Source organism: Staurois parvus, unplaced genomic scaffold, assembly GCF_062004578.1.
Source record: "Staurois parvus isolate SC_StPar_1 unplaced genomic scaffold, SC_StPar_1.0 ptg000264l, whole genome shotgun sequence".
Classification (NCBI taxonomy): Eukaryota; Metazoa; Chordata; class Amphibia; order Anura; family Ranidae; genus Staurois; species Staurois parvus.
Genome location: NW_028318060.1, coordinates 3,455,800 through 3,474,232, shown reverse-complemented (window position 1 = coordinate 3,474,232; position 18,433 = coordinate 3,455,800). Strand labels below are relative to the sequence as shown.

Below are 18,433 nucleotides of genomic sequence, written 5' to 3'. Positions count from 1 at the left end.
ATTCATAGTTTTAGAATGTTACACTCCAATATTGTTTCTGCAGTCCACTCATATGCAAGCTTTTTGTTATTAAAATGTAATTTTATCGGTGATGCTTGAGACCATGGGGTTGATTTACTAAAGGCAAACAGACAGTGCACTTTGCAAGTGCAGTTGATTCATAGCTTAGTCAAAGCTTCCCTTTGCAAAGATTACCCAATCACATGGAAAGAAACCAAAAAACAACAATTGCTTGCACATCATTTGCTAAGCTCTGGAGCAACTGCACTTACAAAGTGCATAGTCTGTTTTTCTTTAGTAAATCATCCTCCTTAGGTCCAATATGCTTGAAAACACATTTAATAGGGTTGATTTACTAAAGAAGTAGAGATTTTGAAAAATGTTTGTTCACTAAGCTTAGTAAGTAAAGCAAGGCTGTGTTCCCTTTAAACACCCAATTATATGTAATGGAAATTTAAAATGAAAAAAAGATTTTGCTTCTATGTGGTAATTTGGGAAGCAAATATTTATTTTGCTAAGTGACCAATATAAATAAAGAGAGTGTCCTGCATACTTTATTTAGACAATACTGCAAAAATTACATAGTGATGCTTATTTTCTAAGAGCAAAGAAACTGTTCACTTTGGAAGGGATGATGAACTTTGCAAAGGAATCTACCAGACAGTTTAGTGAATGAGAGAAAGCTCTGCTGACTTCAATGATGTACAAGCAAAAATGCTGTTTTTTTTGTAATGTCCCTTGCATGTGACTGGGCATTTTTTGCAAAGTGAACAGCCAATTTACCTCTAGTAAGTCACTGTCTCAGAAACTGGTTGTGCAAAACTATGCAAAAGACCTTTTTGTATTGCTTACCTTGGCAGTTTAGTCTCAAGTAACAGAACTCAGTTTCTTTTTTTTCACTACATCAAAGCCAGTGAGCTTAGGTAACATCACTTTGATCAAATGTTATGTATACATTGTACCTATAAAATATTTCTAAAAGAAACACTCTACAACTTGTAGATGTAGCGCAAATGTCTGTATTGCGTAAAGGAAATCAATACCTGTTTCTAAAACATGTTTTTTTCATAATTGATTTTAAACTTTAAACATCTACTTTATCAAATTCTAATAGACCAGATATATACCTCCATAATGCTGCATACACTACTGCAAGTGTAATCAAGGCCAAACAAGATAGACCACAGCCGATTATCAGGGTGACAGAAGGAGTACCTGAATAGTCCATGATCTGTAGATTGAAGCATACGTAAAGCAAAATGTTAATTGGCATTGTCCACCATTTGTTATTCATTTGTATAGGAAGCAGTCTATTTGGTAAAGCATGCAAAGAGAAGTGATAATAACTGCCATAACCCATAGTAGCCAACTAGATTTCACCTGTTAGATGTTTAGAGCACTCTAAGCAGGAAAAGATGGTTTTAGGTAACTAATTACTAGATTGATAATGGTTACTGAAGATATATGTATAACATATATATTTTTTTCCTTTTTTTCCAAAGGTAATGTTCAGTGTTGCCCATTTAAAGTTACAGAATATGAATGCAACTCTGAGACAGAACTAAACTTTCATGAGTAGACGGAATTGACCTGCCATGCCCTTTATTAAAATGCTGAGAAATTAGAACGAGTTACTAGAAGTTAGAACAAGTACTTAGCTATTGGCAAATGTCTCTGCAGTCTTCATAGACCAAAAACAAGTAACAACAAGTATATGTTTTACAGTTGTTGGTTGAAGTACCTCTAAATCCATAACTTTTTTTGGGGGGGATAAAGCATTGGAGGGTTAAACCCTCTGTCATTTTTTTTGTCATCTGTGTCTCATTAGGGAGATTTTCCCCTCACTTCCTGTCCTATAGACTCAACAGGAAGTGAGTGTTTATCTTTCCAAAGTAAGAGAAACTTCCTCTTAGATAGCTGTCAAAGAAACAAGTGTTCCCATTGGAAGATTTTCCTGCTATTTCTGTTTTGGTAGCAACTCACAGTTTTGGAATTACCTCTCTTTCATTCCTGATTAATAATGATGGTCAGGATAGGGACACGGACAGCAATAATATCCAGACAAATATTCTAATCCCAAATTGCTCTATCCTAATCTAAAAATAAAAGTTGTGCCTTTAGGTATTCTTAAGGCCACTTATGCCCACAAACTGTAGGCCACACTGAGTACTGTTATTAGTTTGCATGCTGAATTTTACGTGACAGCAGAAGATGGAATAAAACTCATAGTGAAACTGTCCACAAAAAATGCTCTATACAATCACTGCAATTGTTCTTAAAAATGATCAAAAGTAAAATAAATAAGACACAAGCGTGACTCCACTGGTTACATAGTTACATGTAACAATGCAACCAGTGGAATCATGCTCGTTTTTCCAATATGTATTTTAAGTGAATATTGCAAAAATGAGCATGACTCTACTGGTAATATATTTACATGTAGGCAATGGAGTCATGCTGGTTTTTGCAATATATTTTTTAACCATAAAATATATTGCACAAATGAGTGTAACTCCACTGGCTACTTAGCCACATCATTTTAAGTGTAAAATATATTGCAAAAACTAGCGTGACTCCGATGGTTACATAGCCACATCGTTTTAGGTATAAAATATAATGCAAAAATGAGTGTGACTCCACGGATTACATAGTTACATGTAACTATGTAACCAGTAGTGCCATGCTCATTTTTGCAATATATCTTTTAAGTGTAAAATATATTGCAAAAACAAGTGTGACTCTAATAGTTACATCGTTACATGTAAGTATGTAACAAGTAGTGTCACGCTTGTTTTTGCAATATATCTTTTATGTGTAAAATATATTGCAAAAACGAGCGTGGCTTCAATGGTTACATAGCCACATAGTTCTAAGTGTAAAATATATTGCAAAAACGAGCGTGGCTGCAATGGTTACATAGCCACATAGTTCTAAGTGTAAAATATATTGCAAAAACGAGCGTGGCTCCAATATTTTCATAGCAACATAGTTTTAATAGTTTTAAGTGTAAAATATTACAAAAATGAGTGTGACTCCACTGGTTACATAGTTACATAGTTGCATGTAACTATGTAACCTGAAGTGTCTCACTCATTTTTGCAATATATCTTTTAAGTGTAAAATGTATTATAAACACGAGAGTGACTCCACTAGTTATGTAGCCACATAGTTTTAAGTGTAAAATATATTGTAAAAATGAATGTGACTCCACTGGTTACATTGCCACATAGTTTTAAGCGTAAAATATATTACAAAAAAGAATGTGACTCCACTGGTTACATAGTTAAATAGTTACATGTAACTATGTAACCGGTAGTGCCACTCTCATTTTTGCAATATATCTTTTAAGTGTAAAATATATTGCAAAAATGAGAGTGACTCCACTTTTTACATAGCCACATAGTTTTCAGTGTATAATATATTGCAAAAACAAGCGTGGCTCCCACGATTACATAGCCGCATAGTTTTAAGTGTAAAATATATTACAAAAACGAGTGTGACTCCAAAGGTTACATAACCACATAGTTTTAAGTGTAAAATATATTACAAAAATAAGCGTGACTCTACTGGTTACATAGTTATATAGCTACATGTAACTATGTAACCAGTCGAGTCACGCTCATTTTTGAAATATATCTTTTAAGTGTAAAATATATTGCAAAAATGAGCGTGACTCCAAAGGTTACATAACTACATAGTTTTAAGTGTACAATATATTACAAAAATGAGCGTGACTCTACTGGTTACATAGTTATATAGCTACATGTAACTATGTAACCAGTTGAGTCACGCTCATTTTTGAAATATATCTTTTAAGTGTAAAATATATTGCAAAATTGAGTGTGACTCCAAAGGTTACATAACCACATAGTTTTAAGTGTAAAATATATTACAAAAATAAGCGTGACTCTACTGGTTACATAGTTATATAGCTACATGTAACTATGTAACCAGTTGAGTCACGCTCATTTTTTAAATATATCTTTTAAGTGTAAAATATATTACAAAATTGAGTGTGACTCCAAAGGTTACATAACTACATAGTTTTAAGTGTAAAATATATTGTAAAATTGAGCGTGACTCCAAAGGTTACATAACTATATAGTTTTAAGTGTACAATATATTCCAAAAATGAGCGTGACTCTACTGGTTACATAGTTATATAGCTACATGTAACTATGTAACCAGTTGAGTCACGCTCATTTTTGAAATATATCTTTTAAATGTAAAATATATTGCAAAATTGAGTGTGACTCCAAAGGTTACATAACTACATAGTTTTAAGTGTAAAATATATTGCAAAATTGAGTGTGACTCCAAAGGTTACATAACTACATAGTTTTAAGTGTAAAATATATTACAAAAATGGTCGTGGCTCCACTGGTTAAATGGTAGCGGTCATTAAACGTAAGACAATCACACTCTAGGATGCCCAGTGAATATCTGCAATCTATTAAGCAATCTAGGCTCCCCATTCCAATAGCCAGGATACAGTGTGTTCTTATCCTCACATAGTATTTCTCTGTGCGGGCAAAACCACATTACCATACTGACTATTAAACCAAAAGCCATGCATTTCAGCCAGCCATCCACTTCTCCAGCCCATGTGAGCAGTTCTCCTACAATCTGGGTCCATGTAGACCTCCAAGAATTGCAGCACACACTAGACACCATCCCTAATTGAACATGGAAACATCTCCTCCATCCTCTACGTGTACAAATCCGTGTTGCATGTTGTGTTACAAAAAGCCTCTTCCTACAAAAAAAAAAAAAGGAGCCCTTCCCCACCTAACATGTCCCAGCCGCATCCTAAAAGTCACTCTCCCTCCTTTGTTACTTACTATTTCTCTAGGTTGCTGAGCCAAAATGGCGAAGGTAGATAGACGATCACATAAGCATTTCGTATGGGATGCATCGGTGAGCACAGTTTTACATCCCTGGGTGGACCAGGTTCCCAAAGAGTCGTTCCTGTGAAAAGAAAAAAAAAGGATAATAGCTTAATCCTTGGATGATTAATTAAAAAAAAATAAAAAGGAGGACACGATTGTAAAAAAAAAAAAAAAAAGGGAAAGCCGCAGCCTAATGGAGAGCAGCGTTTACTTCTTCCAGCACAGAGACGACGTCTAGTCGCTGGTGTAGGAAGGGGCTCCAGTGCTGGGGCTGCGGGCAGGGAGCTGTCCACCCGCTCTGGTGCTGAACGCAGCTCTGGCCAGCCCCTCTCCAGCAGCAGCCGCACAATCCTCCAGCAGTAGCAGCAGCAGCAGCATTGGTTTCATAGCACTGAGAAATATGGAGCTGTTTATTCCTTGCTCAATGCCTGCTGCACCCTCAGCCTCACTTAACACTACGTATTTTATTTAGCTCGGTATTCTTAGTTTTTTTCCCTTTCCCTTAAATCCTCAATCCTTTCTAGCTGTATTAATTAAAAAGCGGCTGAATGTGAGAGGTGGCGGAAAGAGGAGAGAGGGAGGGAGGGAGAAGGGGGGGTGGAATGGATTTCACCCTGGAAACGGGCAGCATCGGATTGCTCCACACTGCCTGCGCCTTACCTCTGGAGGGGAGGAGGGGAGCAAGACGGAGACGATTTAGGCTACAAATGCAGAGGGAGATGGCAACAAAAAAAGCCTTGAAGCTTTTGATGAAATCGTTTGAACACAATCCTTTAGCGAAGGGTTAAATGTCCTTTTTTCCCCTTCTATGCGCCTTTGTTTCCCCCCCCCCTCCTTTTCCTGGAATAATAGCTCAAGGCCACCCGGCATTCAACCAATGCAAAGACTGCCATGGCACCACTTAGTCATCTGGATTAACCCCCTCGCTCCCTCCTCCACTGCAGCCATACTAAGTACATGGGCTGATGCACCAAGCTAACACGAGGAGACGAATTTAATTATTAAAAAAAAAAGACAGTCATTTTCGGCTGAGATTGGGAAATGGCAGTCACATGGCTCCTTGTGTTAAAGCTTGGTGAATTGAGACCTTTAGCGTGGACATGGTATTTAAGCTGCATTCGTGTTTGTCTTTTCATTGATGGAAGCAATCCTTTAATACAGCAATCCAGGGTAAAATAGAGCACTGCAAGGCTGATCTGGACGGTGGAATATTACACCTGCAGCTGTCAGTGTGGACGGTTGTCATTGGCATAAGCAACCGATCCCTGTTTTCAGGGGAAGAATATGTTTTCTTATTCTTTGCCTTTAATATTTACAGCTGAGTGTATCAATGCATTGCGGAGAAGACGTTGCTGTGCCCCCTGGCGGCGAAGGGGTTAACACCTTGCAGTATTGTCTTTCTACTTAGCTAACAAGCCTTACACTCAGCAAATATCCTTCAGGGAGATCGATAAGAAATCAGCAAAGATATATATATATAAAAAAAATCTGATAAAATTACTCAGTGGGTACTAAATATCAGCATAGGATAAGGTATCAGTTCTTAGCTACATTGACTGGCTTAGAACAACAAGCATTCTTTTAGAAATCAGGAGGGTTAGATGTGTGAATCCAATAAACACCATTATCTGTGCATGATACCGACACAATAGTAGCAAAGCTGTAACTGGTTTTATTTGTTTATTTTTTTTATGATTGTTATTATGATTATTATTGTTATATACGGAGCTACTTACTTGCAGTGATAGTGACTACATTTATGGCACAAATATTATAATCAGATTATTATTATCATCTTTGCATAATGGGGACAATTTACTAATTGGAGTCATTTTCACCCTGGCTTGTGCTCACTACAAAATTGCCATTTATTGGGTGATATTGGGTGATAAAACTGGAGCACTCAGAATCTGGTGCAGCTGTGAAGAGTAACCAATCAGCTTCTAACTTCAGCTTGTTCAATTAAGCTTTGACAATAAAACCTGGAAGCTGATTGGTTACTATGCACAGCTGCACCAGATTCTGTGTGCACCCATTTTAGTAAAGGTCAGATGGGGCAGACCCATTTAGTGGATCCCTTTGCTCAGAGGGGGATCTCTCTGCTGATCCCCACTGATAACAGGTCTGTGTCTGCTCCACTGCTGCAGAGCAGACACAGGGCAGCTCGATTTCCTCAATGGGTGGTTGGATGAAAATGGACCACCTATCTGTTTTCATCTGACCTGATCCTGATTGGTTACTATGCACAGCTGCACCAGATTCTGTGTGCATCCATTTTAGTAAAGGTCAGATGGGGCTGACTCGTTTAGCGGATCCCTTTGCTCAGAGGGGGATCTCTCTGCTGATCCCCACTGATAACAGTTCTGTGCCTGCTCCACTGCTGCAGAGCAGACACAGAGCAGCTCGATCTCCTCAATGGGTGGTTGGATGAAAATGGACCACCTATCTGTTTCCATCTGACCCGATCCGACGGACAGAAGGTGAATTAGTTCCCCATCTGTCCCTTTTTTGCAGATCAGGTCAGACTGGATGTTGGCTGGTGTAAATGGACACATGTCCGTTTACACACACCACTCCATAGAGAATGGAGGTTCCAATCAGGTCCCCCTGAAAAGCAGGCAGACCCAATCGGAACGTCCATCTGAAAGAGGCCTTTGGTTGGCCATACATTACATAATTTTATTGTACAATTTTCCTTTAGATTTACCAAAACAATATAATATGAGTTCAAACCTAAACACTTTCAATTTGTGTGCAATCAGGCAGGCTCTGATGTAAATTTAAAGGACATTGAATTACAAAAATTGTATATTGTTTGACCTATCTCCCCCAACGTGTTTGTGTGTGTCTGTGTGTGTGTGTGTGGGGGGGGGGTGTCTTGGGGATTCAAACAATTCCTTACAACCTGATTGAGCACTTGAAGCACAGGGTAAGGTAAAATGACCTATTTCCGAGTTATATCTGTATTGAGAAAAATATTAATTGATGATTTGTTTTGATCTGTTATAAAATGCTGGCTGCCTGGCTGTCTCTGACCTCAAGGCTATTTGAGTCACTAACGCAGAAAAAATGATAAGGCACACTGTGCAGGATTTTATGTAATAGATATAGACAGAACTGGGGCCAAAGGATCAGTAACAACAGATAGATAAACTGCATTTTAAAAAGGAGAGGTTCATGATGGTATCCTAGGTATTTTTCTTCATACATGTTTTCTTTAAAGTAAACCTGCTTATTCAAGTCCACTTCATAGCCTTTCCTCCCAATTATTATTCCTTTCCATGTGGTCCCCAGATGACCTGTTCTTCTGATGGAGCCCTAGGTAGAATGTTCTTTGAAAGCTAACTATTGGTCTGTGTACACAGGGCTAATGACATTCCCCACATAACGATGCTCAGGTCTGGCATTTGGAAGCTTAGGCAGGCCATCGTTAGTTCTTGTACCCAGAGCTCACATTTCACATCTGTTGGTGAGTGCCCCAGGTCCTGATGCTGCCACTGTCTACAATTTATTCTTTAATTTTTGTGTTGCTTTGGCAATTGCAGGCTACTTTCACCATCTGCCAGTCTGCCCACAGCCTGACCTGTAGCACAAGGCCAAGTGAAGTGCTCAAACGTCATCCTCAGCTATGTTCAATAGGCCTGACAGGTGTCACTGCCCAATAAGAAAGGTGCTGCAATTGTTGGACCTCTCTATGGAACAAGAGGTAGTGAGCCCAGGATTTTAGGAAGGGAGGAGGTTGGGTGTGCTGAGGTGACAGCTGTCGATGGCGATGTGCCGGGTGCACAGGTGAAAGCTGTTGAGGTGGGTCAATTGGATGGATAGAGGAGAGCTGTGGACAAAGCGATTGAGGATTTTAACAATTTTGTATATACTGATTGACTGCAGAAGCGGCAACTGTGAATAAAATGGGTGTGAGAGCTGTGGATGAAGAAAGGTGGTGCAGACGGGAATGCTATGGATTAGAGCGTACAGAGGCTAGAGTTGTGTGAGGAGGCAGAGGGTTGGGTACAGTGGTAAACATTGTGGATGAAGAGGAAGATATATCAAAGGTAAGAGCTATTGGTGCTGGGTGGCTGAGGTTAAAGCTTTGGATATGGGTGAGCTGTAGACAAGGGTTGCAGTTGTGACCTGTAGGAGTGCAGATGTGAGCAAAAGCATGGAGATGGGTTTTAATTAAAAGGGCACAGAAGTAAGATATGGAAAGGGGTGCAGAGGTGAGATGTGGACAGGGGATTACTTGAGGGAGAGGGGGTTTTTGCTTGGGGGAGGTAAATTTACTGGAGGACATCATAGCATACAGAGTTTAGTGGTCAAGAATATGTAATGTATGGCAAGGCATACAACATGAAGTGGTCATGATTTTGTAATGTACTTTGTACATTACATACTTGGAAGAGCTGTTCTGTATGTTGCACTGTATGCTGTCAAATGTTACATTTTAATGGCCACTGGGCTCTACCCCTGAATACTGCAGTCTGTATGATGGGTTGTACTTTACATATTCCTGAGCCCTGCACTCTGAATGACGGGCTGCACAATTATATACTCTTTGCCACAGCACTCTGTATTCTGAACTATGTGTTACATTCTCCTGACCATTTCACTCCGTACACTGGGCTATACATTACATAATCCGGACCATGCTGTTTGTTGGGAGTTCAGCAGTCAGAAGTATGTAATGTACAGCTGACAGAGTGCAGTGGTTAGGAATATGTAATATACAGCCCTGTGTAAAGACAGCAGGCATCATGATTATATACTGTATAGCACAGCATATAGGGGTAGTGGTCAGGAGTATACCATGCATGACAGCATACTAATGCAGCAGTCAGCATTATGTAATCTACAGTGTGCATTGCATATCCCAACCATACTATGTATGTTGTGCGGTAAATAACATTTTCTGTTGTATCTTATATACTGTACTTATGGCCTCTGCACTTGGTACTCTGGATTGTACATTACATAACCCTGACTGCTGAACTCTGCGTGCTGGGCTTTACATTACATACTCCTAACCACTGCACTATGTATGCTAGGCTGTATATGGCATACATATGATAGCTGCACTCTGTTTATCATAAACTCCTAAGCACTGCACTCTACATGTTAGATCGTATTTACATACTCCTGATCAAATTGTACATTGTCTCAACATTTTCAAGTTGTTATGCCGAGGGGCGGACTGACCATTTGGAAACTCGGGCACTGCCCGAGGGCCAGGTGTCAGTAGGGGCCCCCATGAGATGCCCCAGGTACCTTTTTCATAAGCTTTTTTGAGTTTGGGCAAGGACACGGGGGCCCCATGATCCCCTATTGCCCGGGGGCCCCATGAGTTGTCAGTCTGCCCCTGGTTATGCCTAATGATTTTAACAAAGTGCTTCTTAATGGTAAACTCAGAGTTTTAGTTCTATGTCTATATTTTGTGTACAGAAAAGCATATGCAATATGTCTGTGAACTTGTGGCACAGTAATAAAGGACATTGTCTGGGTATAAGGACTGTGGCATATGTGTGTTGTGCATATCATGTGCATATCAATAGTCTCAGGTTATATTTAAGTATGTCTCTTTAACTGTCAGTGCAGTGAGGCCACACCGGGTGTTTGCTGCAGCATGCAACATATGCCTCATTGTCCTTGTGCTTGAAGTGCCCAGGGGTGCCCCAAGACTTTCAAAATCCTAGCAGTGTCATATGTCGTCCCATGTTTAGAAGTACTGAGTGTCACCAAGGTCCCTGGCATTCAAAGCAGACAGTTAGAGAGGGCAGTGAATGTAAATAGCATTCTTAAAAGTATAAGAACTTATACTGCTGATTATGACTGATATTAGGAATAAATACAGCCTCAGTAAGGCCCTCTCTATGTACATAGTAAAATGGTTGGCTTAGTTTTTGCTTTATGCTTTTTAAATTGTACTGTAAGATGACAGTAAAGCAGTTATTCTAAAACTAAGTGCAGACTGTGCAGATAAAGGAGGATGTCAGGAAATATATTTGATATGTGTGATATTTAGTCTTTTTCAAATAAACCAAGGTCCTGTGGCAGTAAGCAGTGTCACATTTTCTGTCCAGAAAAAAGATGCTGAACACTGAGAATCTTATTTGCATGGCAAAGACGACCTTTAGGGTGGTCAATCTCTTTAATGTAGCATACTGTGGGTGATCAATAAATATGTGAATATATGAACCAATGAATATATGAAGAACAGTCCATTCTGAATAACTTATAGCACAAGGCGTTTATTAAAAGCAAGTCATCCCATTTACTATAACTGTATCCATTGGTGCAGTTGCAAACAATGAAATATATTTTCTATTCATAATAAAATACATCTAGGACTCTTTTCACACTAGTGTGATTTCAAATGCAACTTGAGTCCCACAGAATCGCATAACAATGGAAATCATAATGTTTTCAATGGTACCCAGCATGGTGCAATTTTGGAAAAGGTTCCTGTACTACTTTAGATTTTGGCCTCATAGAATATGCACACCACATTCAAGTAGCATTTAAGCTGCACTACATAATCGCACTGAAAGTTGGAGCAAAATCTAATCACAGTAGTGTTAGCTTAAATGTGTGTCTTTCTTCACAGCGCCTGTTCTTCCCCAAACCATCCACAGCCTCGCCAACCAGGAGTGCCAAAATTGATACCTGTTGATAGGTGCTATGTACATAAACCTAAGAAAATACCCTCTGTGAAAATGCCTGAGCCTGCTGTTCCCCTGCTAAGGTCTTTGGAATTGTACTGTTGAAAGCAGGGGTGGACTGACTATTCAGACATTCGGGCACTGCCCGAGGGCCCGGGAACAGAAGGGGGCCCCATGAGAGGTTCAGTCTTCCCTTGGAGGTGCCAATGGATTATGATACAGAAAATAGGAGGTTAAGCCCAAAAGAGGCAAGGAACAATGAGATCCCTACCAGCGGTTGATACAGCGCTGGGAGAGGACTCAGGTGCCAGCTCAGAGGGATGGTGGAGCCATGAGGATGAGGGCAGCAGCAGCTGCTCTGGCCACTTCCCCACCTGGAGAGCTCAGCAAAGGGGCAGGGGCCACAATTCCTGCCACAGGGGATGTCAAGTCAATGAGTCCTAGTTAGTTGGACTTAGTTGGAGAGGGCAGAGTGTACTGCACAGCACCAGCTGGACTGGTCACTCGGAGAAACCTGTATTATGTCAGCCTGCAGCAGGTCAGTGACATTGACAGCACAGTGATCACCAGACCAGCAGTTAGTGTCACTCTGCTCTGCCAGTCTGTCCAGTGCCCATGCACCAGGTGCTTCTCCCCATATCCTAGTACCACTCAGTGTATAACTATAAATGTTATATATAGGTAATAGCAGTCAGTGTACAGATATCAGTGTTATATATAAGTAATTAGGTACTAGCACTGTGTACAGAGACCAGTGTAATATATAGGGAATAGCACTTAGTGAGTGCTGTTACCTATATATAACACTGATATCTGTACAATGAGTGCTATTACCTATATATAACACTGATATCTGTACACTCACTGAGTGCAACTCAGTGTAAAGATCAGGGGTGGGTTGACCATTTGGCAAATCAGGCACTGCTATATATATATATATATATTTATTTATTTCAGTGTAGCATACTATTTATAAGTGTGTGACAATAAACTCCGGTGCAAGTGCAGAGTGTGCAGCTTGGAGTTAGTGCAGCACATCATGTGGCTCAGGGAGGGGAGGCAAGATCATGAGACCAGTGGAAAGATGATCCCTCCACTTTCTCTCCCTCCCCTTCCTGGCTGCTCAGTGTATTCTCACACCCAGTGCTTCTCCCCTGGACTCACCCCGCTGCTCCCCCTGACCCAGCAGGCTACCAAGGATGGTGATCATCCCCAGATGTGCTCTCCCTCCAGCAGCACCAGTGTTCCCATCTCCTCATCCTCCTCTTCAGGGAATAATTCTTGGGATTTGAGGACCAAGAGAGCTCTGCCAGAACCTGCCCTTCCTCTCCAGTGCTCAAGATTGTCCCCCCCCCCAAGGTGCAGCACTGAAGATTGGGAAGGACCAGAAGCTGCTCCATGCTGTCAAGGCTGAAGACCTTGGCATGATGCTGAATCTGCTGCAGAGATCCAAGGCGGGCAAAGCCAGTGAATACACCCACTGATCTACCCACTGAGCTACCTACCTGCTGTGATAATGATGGGTTTAATAGCATCAGTCAGTGGATAATGAGATTATACTGGGGAGAGGGGGAACAGAACAGGCTGGGGGCAGAGGCAGACTGACCATTTGGGCACTGCCCAAGGGTCTGGGGCCAGTAGGGGGCCTCATTCCTGGCATCCTGCAGAACCAGGCTGGAGTCCAGGAGCCCAGTGCCGGAACAAGTTCTAACACTTTGCTCCACTAATTCACCTCCCACTGCAGGGGAGAGTATATTGCAGGGGATTACTCTGGGGGGATTTCCCTGGGGGGATTTACACTTGGGGAATTACACTGCTGGGAGTACACTGGGGGGATTTACACAGGGGGGATACACTGGGGGGGATTTACATGGAGGGGGGAATACACTGGATGGATTTACATTGCTGGGAGGAGAGATTTGGGGAGCGGAAAAGGATGTGTGCTGGGATGACAAATTTGGGGTGGATGGAAAGATTTTTGCTGGAAGGGGGGGGGGATTGGGATGAAGATCATTTTTTCTGGGAGATATTGGGGGAAGGATGATTTTTGTTTCGGGGATATTTGGAGGGGAAGATAATTTGTACTAGAAGGAGGATTTGGAGTGGTTTTGGGGGTAATTTGTGTTAGGAGGGGAAATTGTGGGGGGGGGGAGGATTTGTGCTGGGAGGGATGAGAGTGCAGAATTGTGCTGAAATTTTTTGTTTGGAGGGGAAGGAGTGGGAACTTTGCTGAAAGGGTAAAGAGGGGAAGAGTATTGCTTGAGGGGAGTGTTTTGTACTCTTCCACCCCCTACACTGCTGGGAGTACACTGGGGGGATTTACACAGGGGGGATACACTGGGGGGATTTACATGGAGGGGGGAATACACTGGGTGGATTTACATTGCTGGGAGGAGAGATTTGGGGAGCAGAAAATGATGTGTGCTGGGATGACAAATTTGGGGTGGATGGAAGGATTTGTGCTGGAAGGGGGGGATTGGGATGAAGATCATTTTTTCTGGGAGATATTGAGGGAAGGATGATTTTTGTTGGGGGATATTTGGAGGGGAAGATAATTTGTACTAGAAGGAGGATTTGGAGTGTTTTTTGGGGAAATTTCTTTTAGGAGGGGAAATTGTGGGGGGGGAGGATTTGTGCTGGGAGGGATGAGAGTGCAGAATTGTGCTGGAATTTTTTTTTTGGAGGGGAAGGAGTGGGAACTTTGCTGAAAGGGTAAAGTGGGGAAGAGTATTGCTTGAGGGGAGTATTTTGTACTCTTCCACCCCCTACACTGTGTCTTACACAACTCTCACTCCTGCACACTTTTTCTTGTGTACTCCCAACCTCTAGTGTGCATTATATACACCTGACCCTGCTCTCTGTGCATTATGTACTCCTAAACCTGACACTGACTGCAGCACTCAGTACGTCACATACTCCTGGCTCTTGCACCCTGCCCTCTGCACTCTGACATATAGACTCCTGCACTATATGAACTATACTCCTCACCAAAGTGTTTATTGTCTCAGCAATTGCTGGTTGCTCAGCAGTCCCTGACTATTTTAATGAAGTTCTTCTTTAAGATATGTTCAAATAAAATGGTAGCTCTCTATTTTCAGTGTGCACAAAATCATATTTAATGGAAGAGTCTCTTTTTTTAAATTTTTGATTGTGCTGAGGTTTATATGTGTCTGTGGGACTCTTGATTGTGACACAGCAAACAAAGCACATTATATAGGTACAGGTAAGACTGGGTTTTGTTTAACTATGCTCCATAAGCCCATCCCATCTGTAAATGCAATTTAGCCACACCCACTGCGCTCGCAGGTGCCCCAGGTTTTTAAATGCACCACTAAAGTGTGCAGGTTTGGCTTGAAGAAAATGTGGAAATCCTAGCCCTGTCTTTCCACACCTGCAGTCCCCCCCCCCAAACAGGATCACACCTGCTGCCCTCCCCCAACAGGAGGGAATTATGTGCGGATAGAGCAGGTGATTAAACCAGTGGTAGGGGGAAATAACTGAAATTAATCTTTTGTGGCTCTCGCTGCAACGGCTGAAAGCCAATATATCCTGCTGTACTTGCTGCAGTGAGAGCCACAAAAGCTCGGTTCCAGTAATTTCTCTCTGTGTGGGTGTCACTTGAGTGTGGGCAGAGACACAGGGGGCCCCATGATTTTCTGTTGCCTGGGGGCCCCATGAGTTGTCAGTCCGCCCCTTGTTGAAAGTATTTGAGAGTCTGTTGGAGGGATCTGGGGGCCTATGCAATCTCCACTACAAAGATGTAGAGATTCCTCAGGGCATATCTGTGCAGCATTAGGGAAATGAAGTACATTATAGATGAAAAGATACCTGCTGACAAGTTATGCTGCCATACAGATATGTGCTAGTGCCATAACTTTAGTTAATGAGCACACACAATTGCTTTAAAGTGAAATTCCAAGCAGAGATGATATTCAGCACAAGAATAGTTCTGCTAGAAATGTAGACCTGCCAGCACATACAAGTGACATCTGCCTCACAAAAGATCCTTCTTATATCATGAATATTTAGTATCTGCATCGTTGATTTGAAAAGAGCAGGATTTTTAAACTCTGTATGTTCATATTCTGTCAACAACATCTAGATACTAAAAGTTTTCACAGATTTATGAACTAAATTAAAAACAACTGCCAGCAGTGACTAACAAGAAAGTATTGATGGTAAGCACATACTTGCCTAAAAAAGAGCAACAGCTACATTAAGCCCAACTTAATGAGTTCTCCTTTACCTTTTGCTTTTTTTGTAGTTGAACTCCAGAAAGATACCAAAAAATGCATTTAATCCTGATTTTTATTGAATCATTAAGCCCAGGTTCAGGCTCCATTCGCACTTTATAATATAAGAAATAGAGAAAAAAAGCGCCATAAACGAAATAGAACAAAAGCTGTACTCCTAACCAAAAAAAGGTAAAAATGTGAATAAATCCGCCCCGTGAGGACGTCGGATGACGAAACTAGTAGGGCGGGCCTTCTTTTGGATGTGACGTCTGGACGCTCCTCGTAGACTGTCGGCTGTGATATCGCGGTGAGCGAGGCTTGTCCCTGTTTTCTTGAGGCTGTCATTGCTGGTGTCGGCTAGACACCCTGTTTGTGAGTGCATTTCTGACGTTTTAATAAAACATTTTGGTTTTAAACGTACTGCACCATGATTTCCTTTTTTGATTCCCCGAACATGATCTATGGTATGGAGACGTGATGACTACCTGCTGTTAAGGCTATTCCATATTGTGCTGACTGGCTGCTTGCAGTATATTGTTCCCAGTTTGGATTACTTCTGCTGATCATCGCTGCCAGAGCAAACGCTGTCTTTGCTGACTAATAATCTGGTCAGCATGGAGCTCTGGTGAGTGTACCCATTTCATTCGGTGGTGGATTTTTTTTAGCACGGTGTTTGATTTATAAAAGATTTCAGAACTGTTTAATTACTTTGTGATGGTGGATGGACTTTTATATAATATTTTTTTATCACGGACATCATTATTTTAAACTAATATTTTTTGTATTTACTTATATTTAGCGCACTCTTTGATTTTTTCCATTCACACTTTGTAGATTGGAATCACGTGCAAAATCACCTCATCTCTGCCCGTGATTCCAAATTGAGTGGCAATCACAGGAGAATGCACATTTGGGTGCCATTATCCTGCAATGACAGCCCAATCGCAATGTGATTCTGCTGTGATTGTTGTGCCTTTAAAATTGCATGAAGCTTGTTGCCTGGAAAGAAGCAGGAGATTATTTTTGGGTTACAAATGCACATATGGCAGCCCATTCAAGCGACTGGGCTGTCCCTATGTGACACACAGAGTTGTATAAAAATTGCACTGTCAAAATTGTGCAACAGGAATGCTTGTTCCCGCTACTCAATAATATGAACGGGACCTCAAACTAGACTGTGGTGCAGGAAACCTGTGATCCGTGCATGTTTCCACCTCCATGATCAAGATGCACTGCCCTCGCAATCTGCAGTGGGTGTCAGTGCAATGTTAACGACACCTCAAATGCAAGTTACAAACACAGTTCATTTGCCTGCACCAAATCGCATGGTACAGAACTACAATGTGATCTGGTTGCAGTGCATTTCTAAAAGTAGTGCACTACTTTTGGTGCAATGCATTGTCATTTAAGCCAATTCAAAATGAATGGGCTCAAATCACACTTTACTGAATCACATATGAAATGCTCAGGAATGTGCTGTGCATTCCTGTGTGATTCATAGGTGATTCATAGTGTGAACCTAGGCTAAATGTATTCTTCAATGCCTCTAACAAAAATACTAATTTCTTTTACATCTGACAAACATACCCTAATCTCAGCCTCCTAAATCCCCTACATAGCCATGCCAATGGCAGATACCGTGGAAGACATTACTTCCATTTTACATATTTATTATTTATTTATCTGCAATTATTTTCGTAGTTAAAGTGTACATTTCAATGGTTTTATAAGTCTGCATGAATGTATTCCTGATATCACAAAATACAGCAACAATATAATTTTTCATTGAACCCGTTCCTTTTTTTTTCATTAACCCTTTGACTGCCAGAGCCATTTTTGCATTTTTGCATCCTACCAGTACCTCCCTCCAGTGTCCAGCAGTGCTACCCACCAATGCTCAGCAGTGCCATCCATCAGTGTCCAGCAGTGCTACCCAGCAGTTGCACCCATCAGTGCCCAGCAGTGCTGCTCATCAGTGCCCAGCAGTGCCACCCAGCAGTGCTGCCAGTCAGTGCCGCCAGTCAGCGCCACCCATCAGTGTCACCCATCAGTGCCCACCAGTGCCCATCAGTGCCCCCTGTCAGTGCCCCCTGTCAGTGCCCATTGATGCTGCATATTAGTGCAGCATCATCAGTGCAGTCTATCAGTGCCCATCAGTGCTGCCTATCCATGCCACCTCATCAGTGCCCATTAGTGCCCATCAGCGATGCCTATTAGTGCTTATCAGTGATGCCTATCAGTGCAGCCTCATCAACGCACATCAGCGAAGGAGAACAATTACCTGTTTGCAAAATCTTATATAGAAACAAAGAAAAACTTTTTTTTAAATTTTTTTGCTCTTTTTTCATTTATAGTGCAACAAATAAAACACCCAGTGGTTAAATACCACCAAAATAAATTTCTATTTATGTGAAAAAAATGTCATATGGGTAAAATGTTGCATGATCGTGTAATTGTCATTCAAAGTGTGACAGCGCTGAAAGCTGAAAATTGGCCTGGGCACAAAGGGAGTAAAAGTTCCCAGTAGGCAAGTGATTAAAACATCATTTTAGGCCTGAAGATTACATAAAACCCTTAAACATTATATATGTTCTGAAAGCAGACATCTTACAGTATAAAATAGTGGTAGGTCCAATACATGATCTTAGCGCAACAG

At 41.3% G+C, this 18,433-nt stretch overlaps 1 protein-coding gene across 4 annotated transcripts in view; it reads right to left on the bottom strand.

Annotated features, from left to right (window-relative positions):
• ADGRB3 (adhesion G protein-coupled receptor B3) overlaps window positions 1-18,433 on the bottom strand; it is a 1,107,867-nt gene that overhangs the window by 211,716 nt on the left and 877,718 nt on the right. For all 4 annotated transcript variants that reach the window (XM_089681322.1, XM_089681321.1, XM_089681323.1 and 1 more), the window contains 2 exons: window positions 4,842-4,968; window positions 1,128-1,231 (listed from right to left, as the gene is read on the bottom strand). In XM_089681322.1, the coding sequence (XP_089537448.1) occupies window positions 1,128-1,231; window positions 4,842-4,968 (231 nt within the window). The remainder of the gene's footprint in view (window positions 1-1,127; window positions 1,232-4,841; window positions 4,969-18,433) is intronic.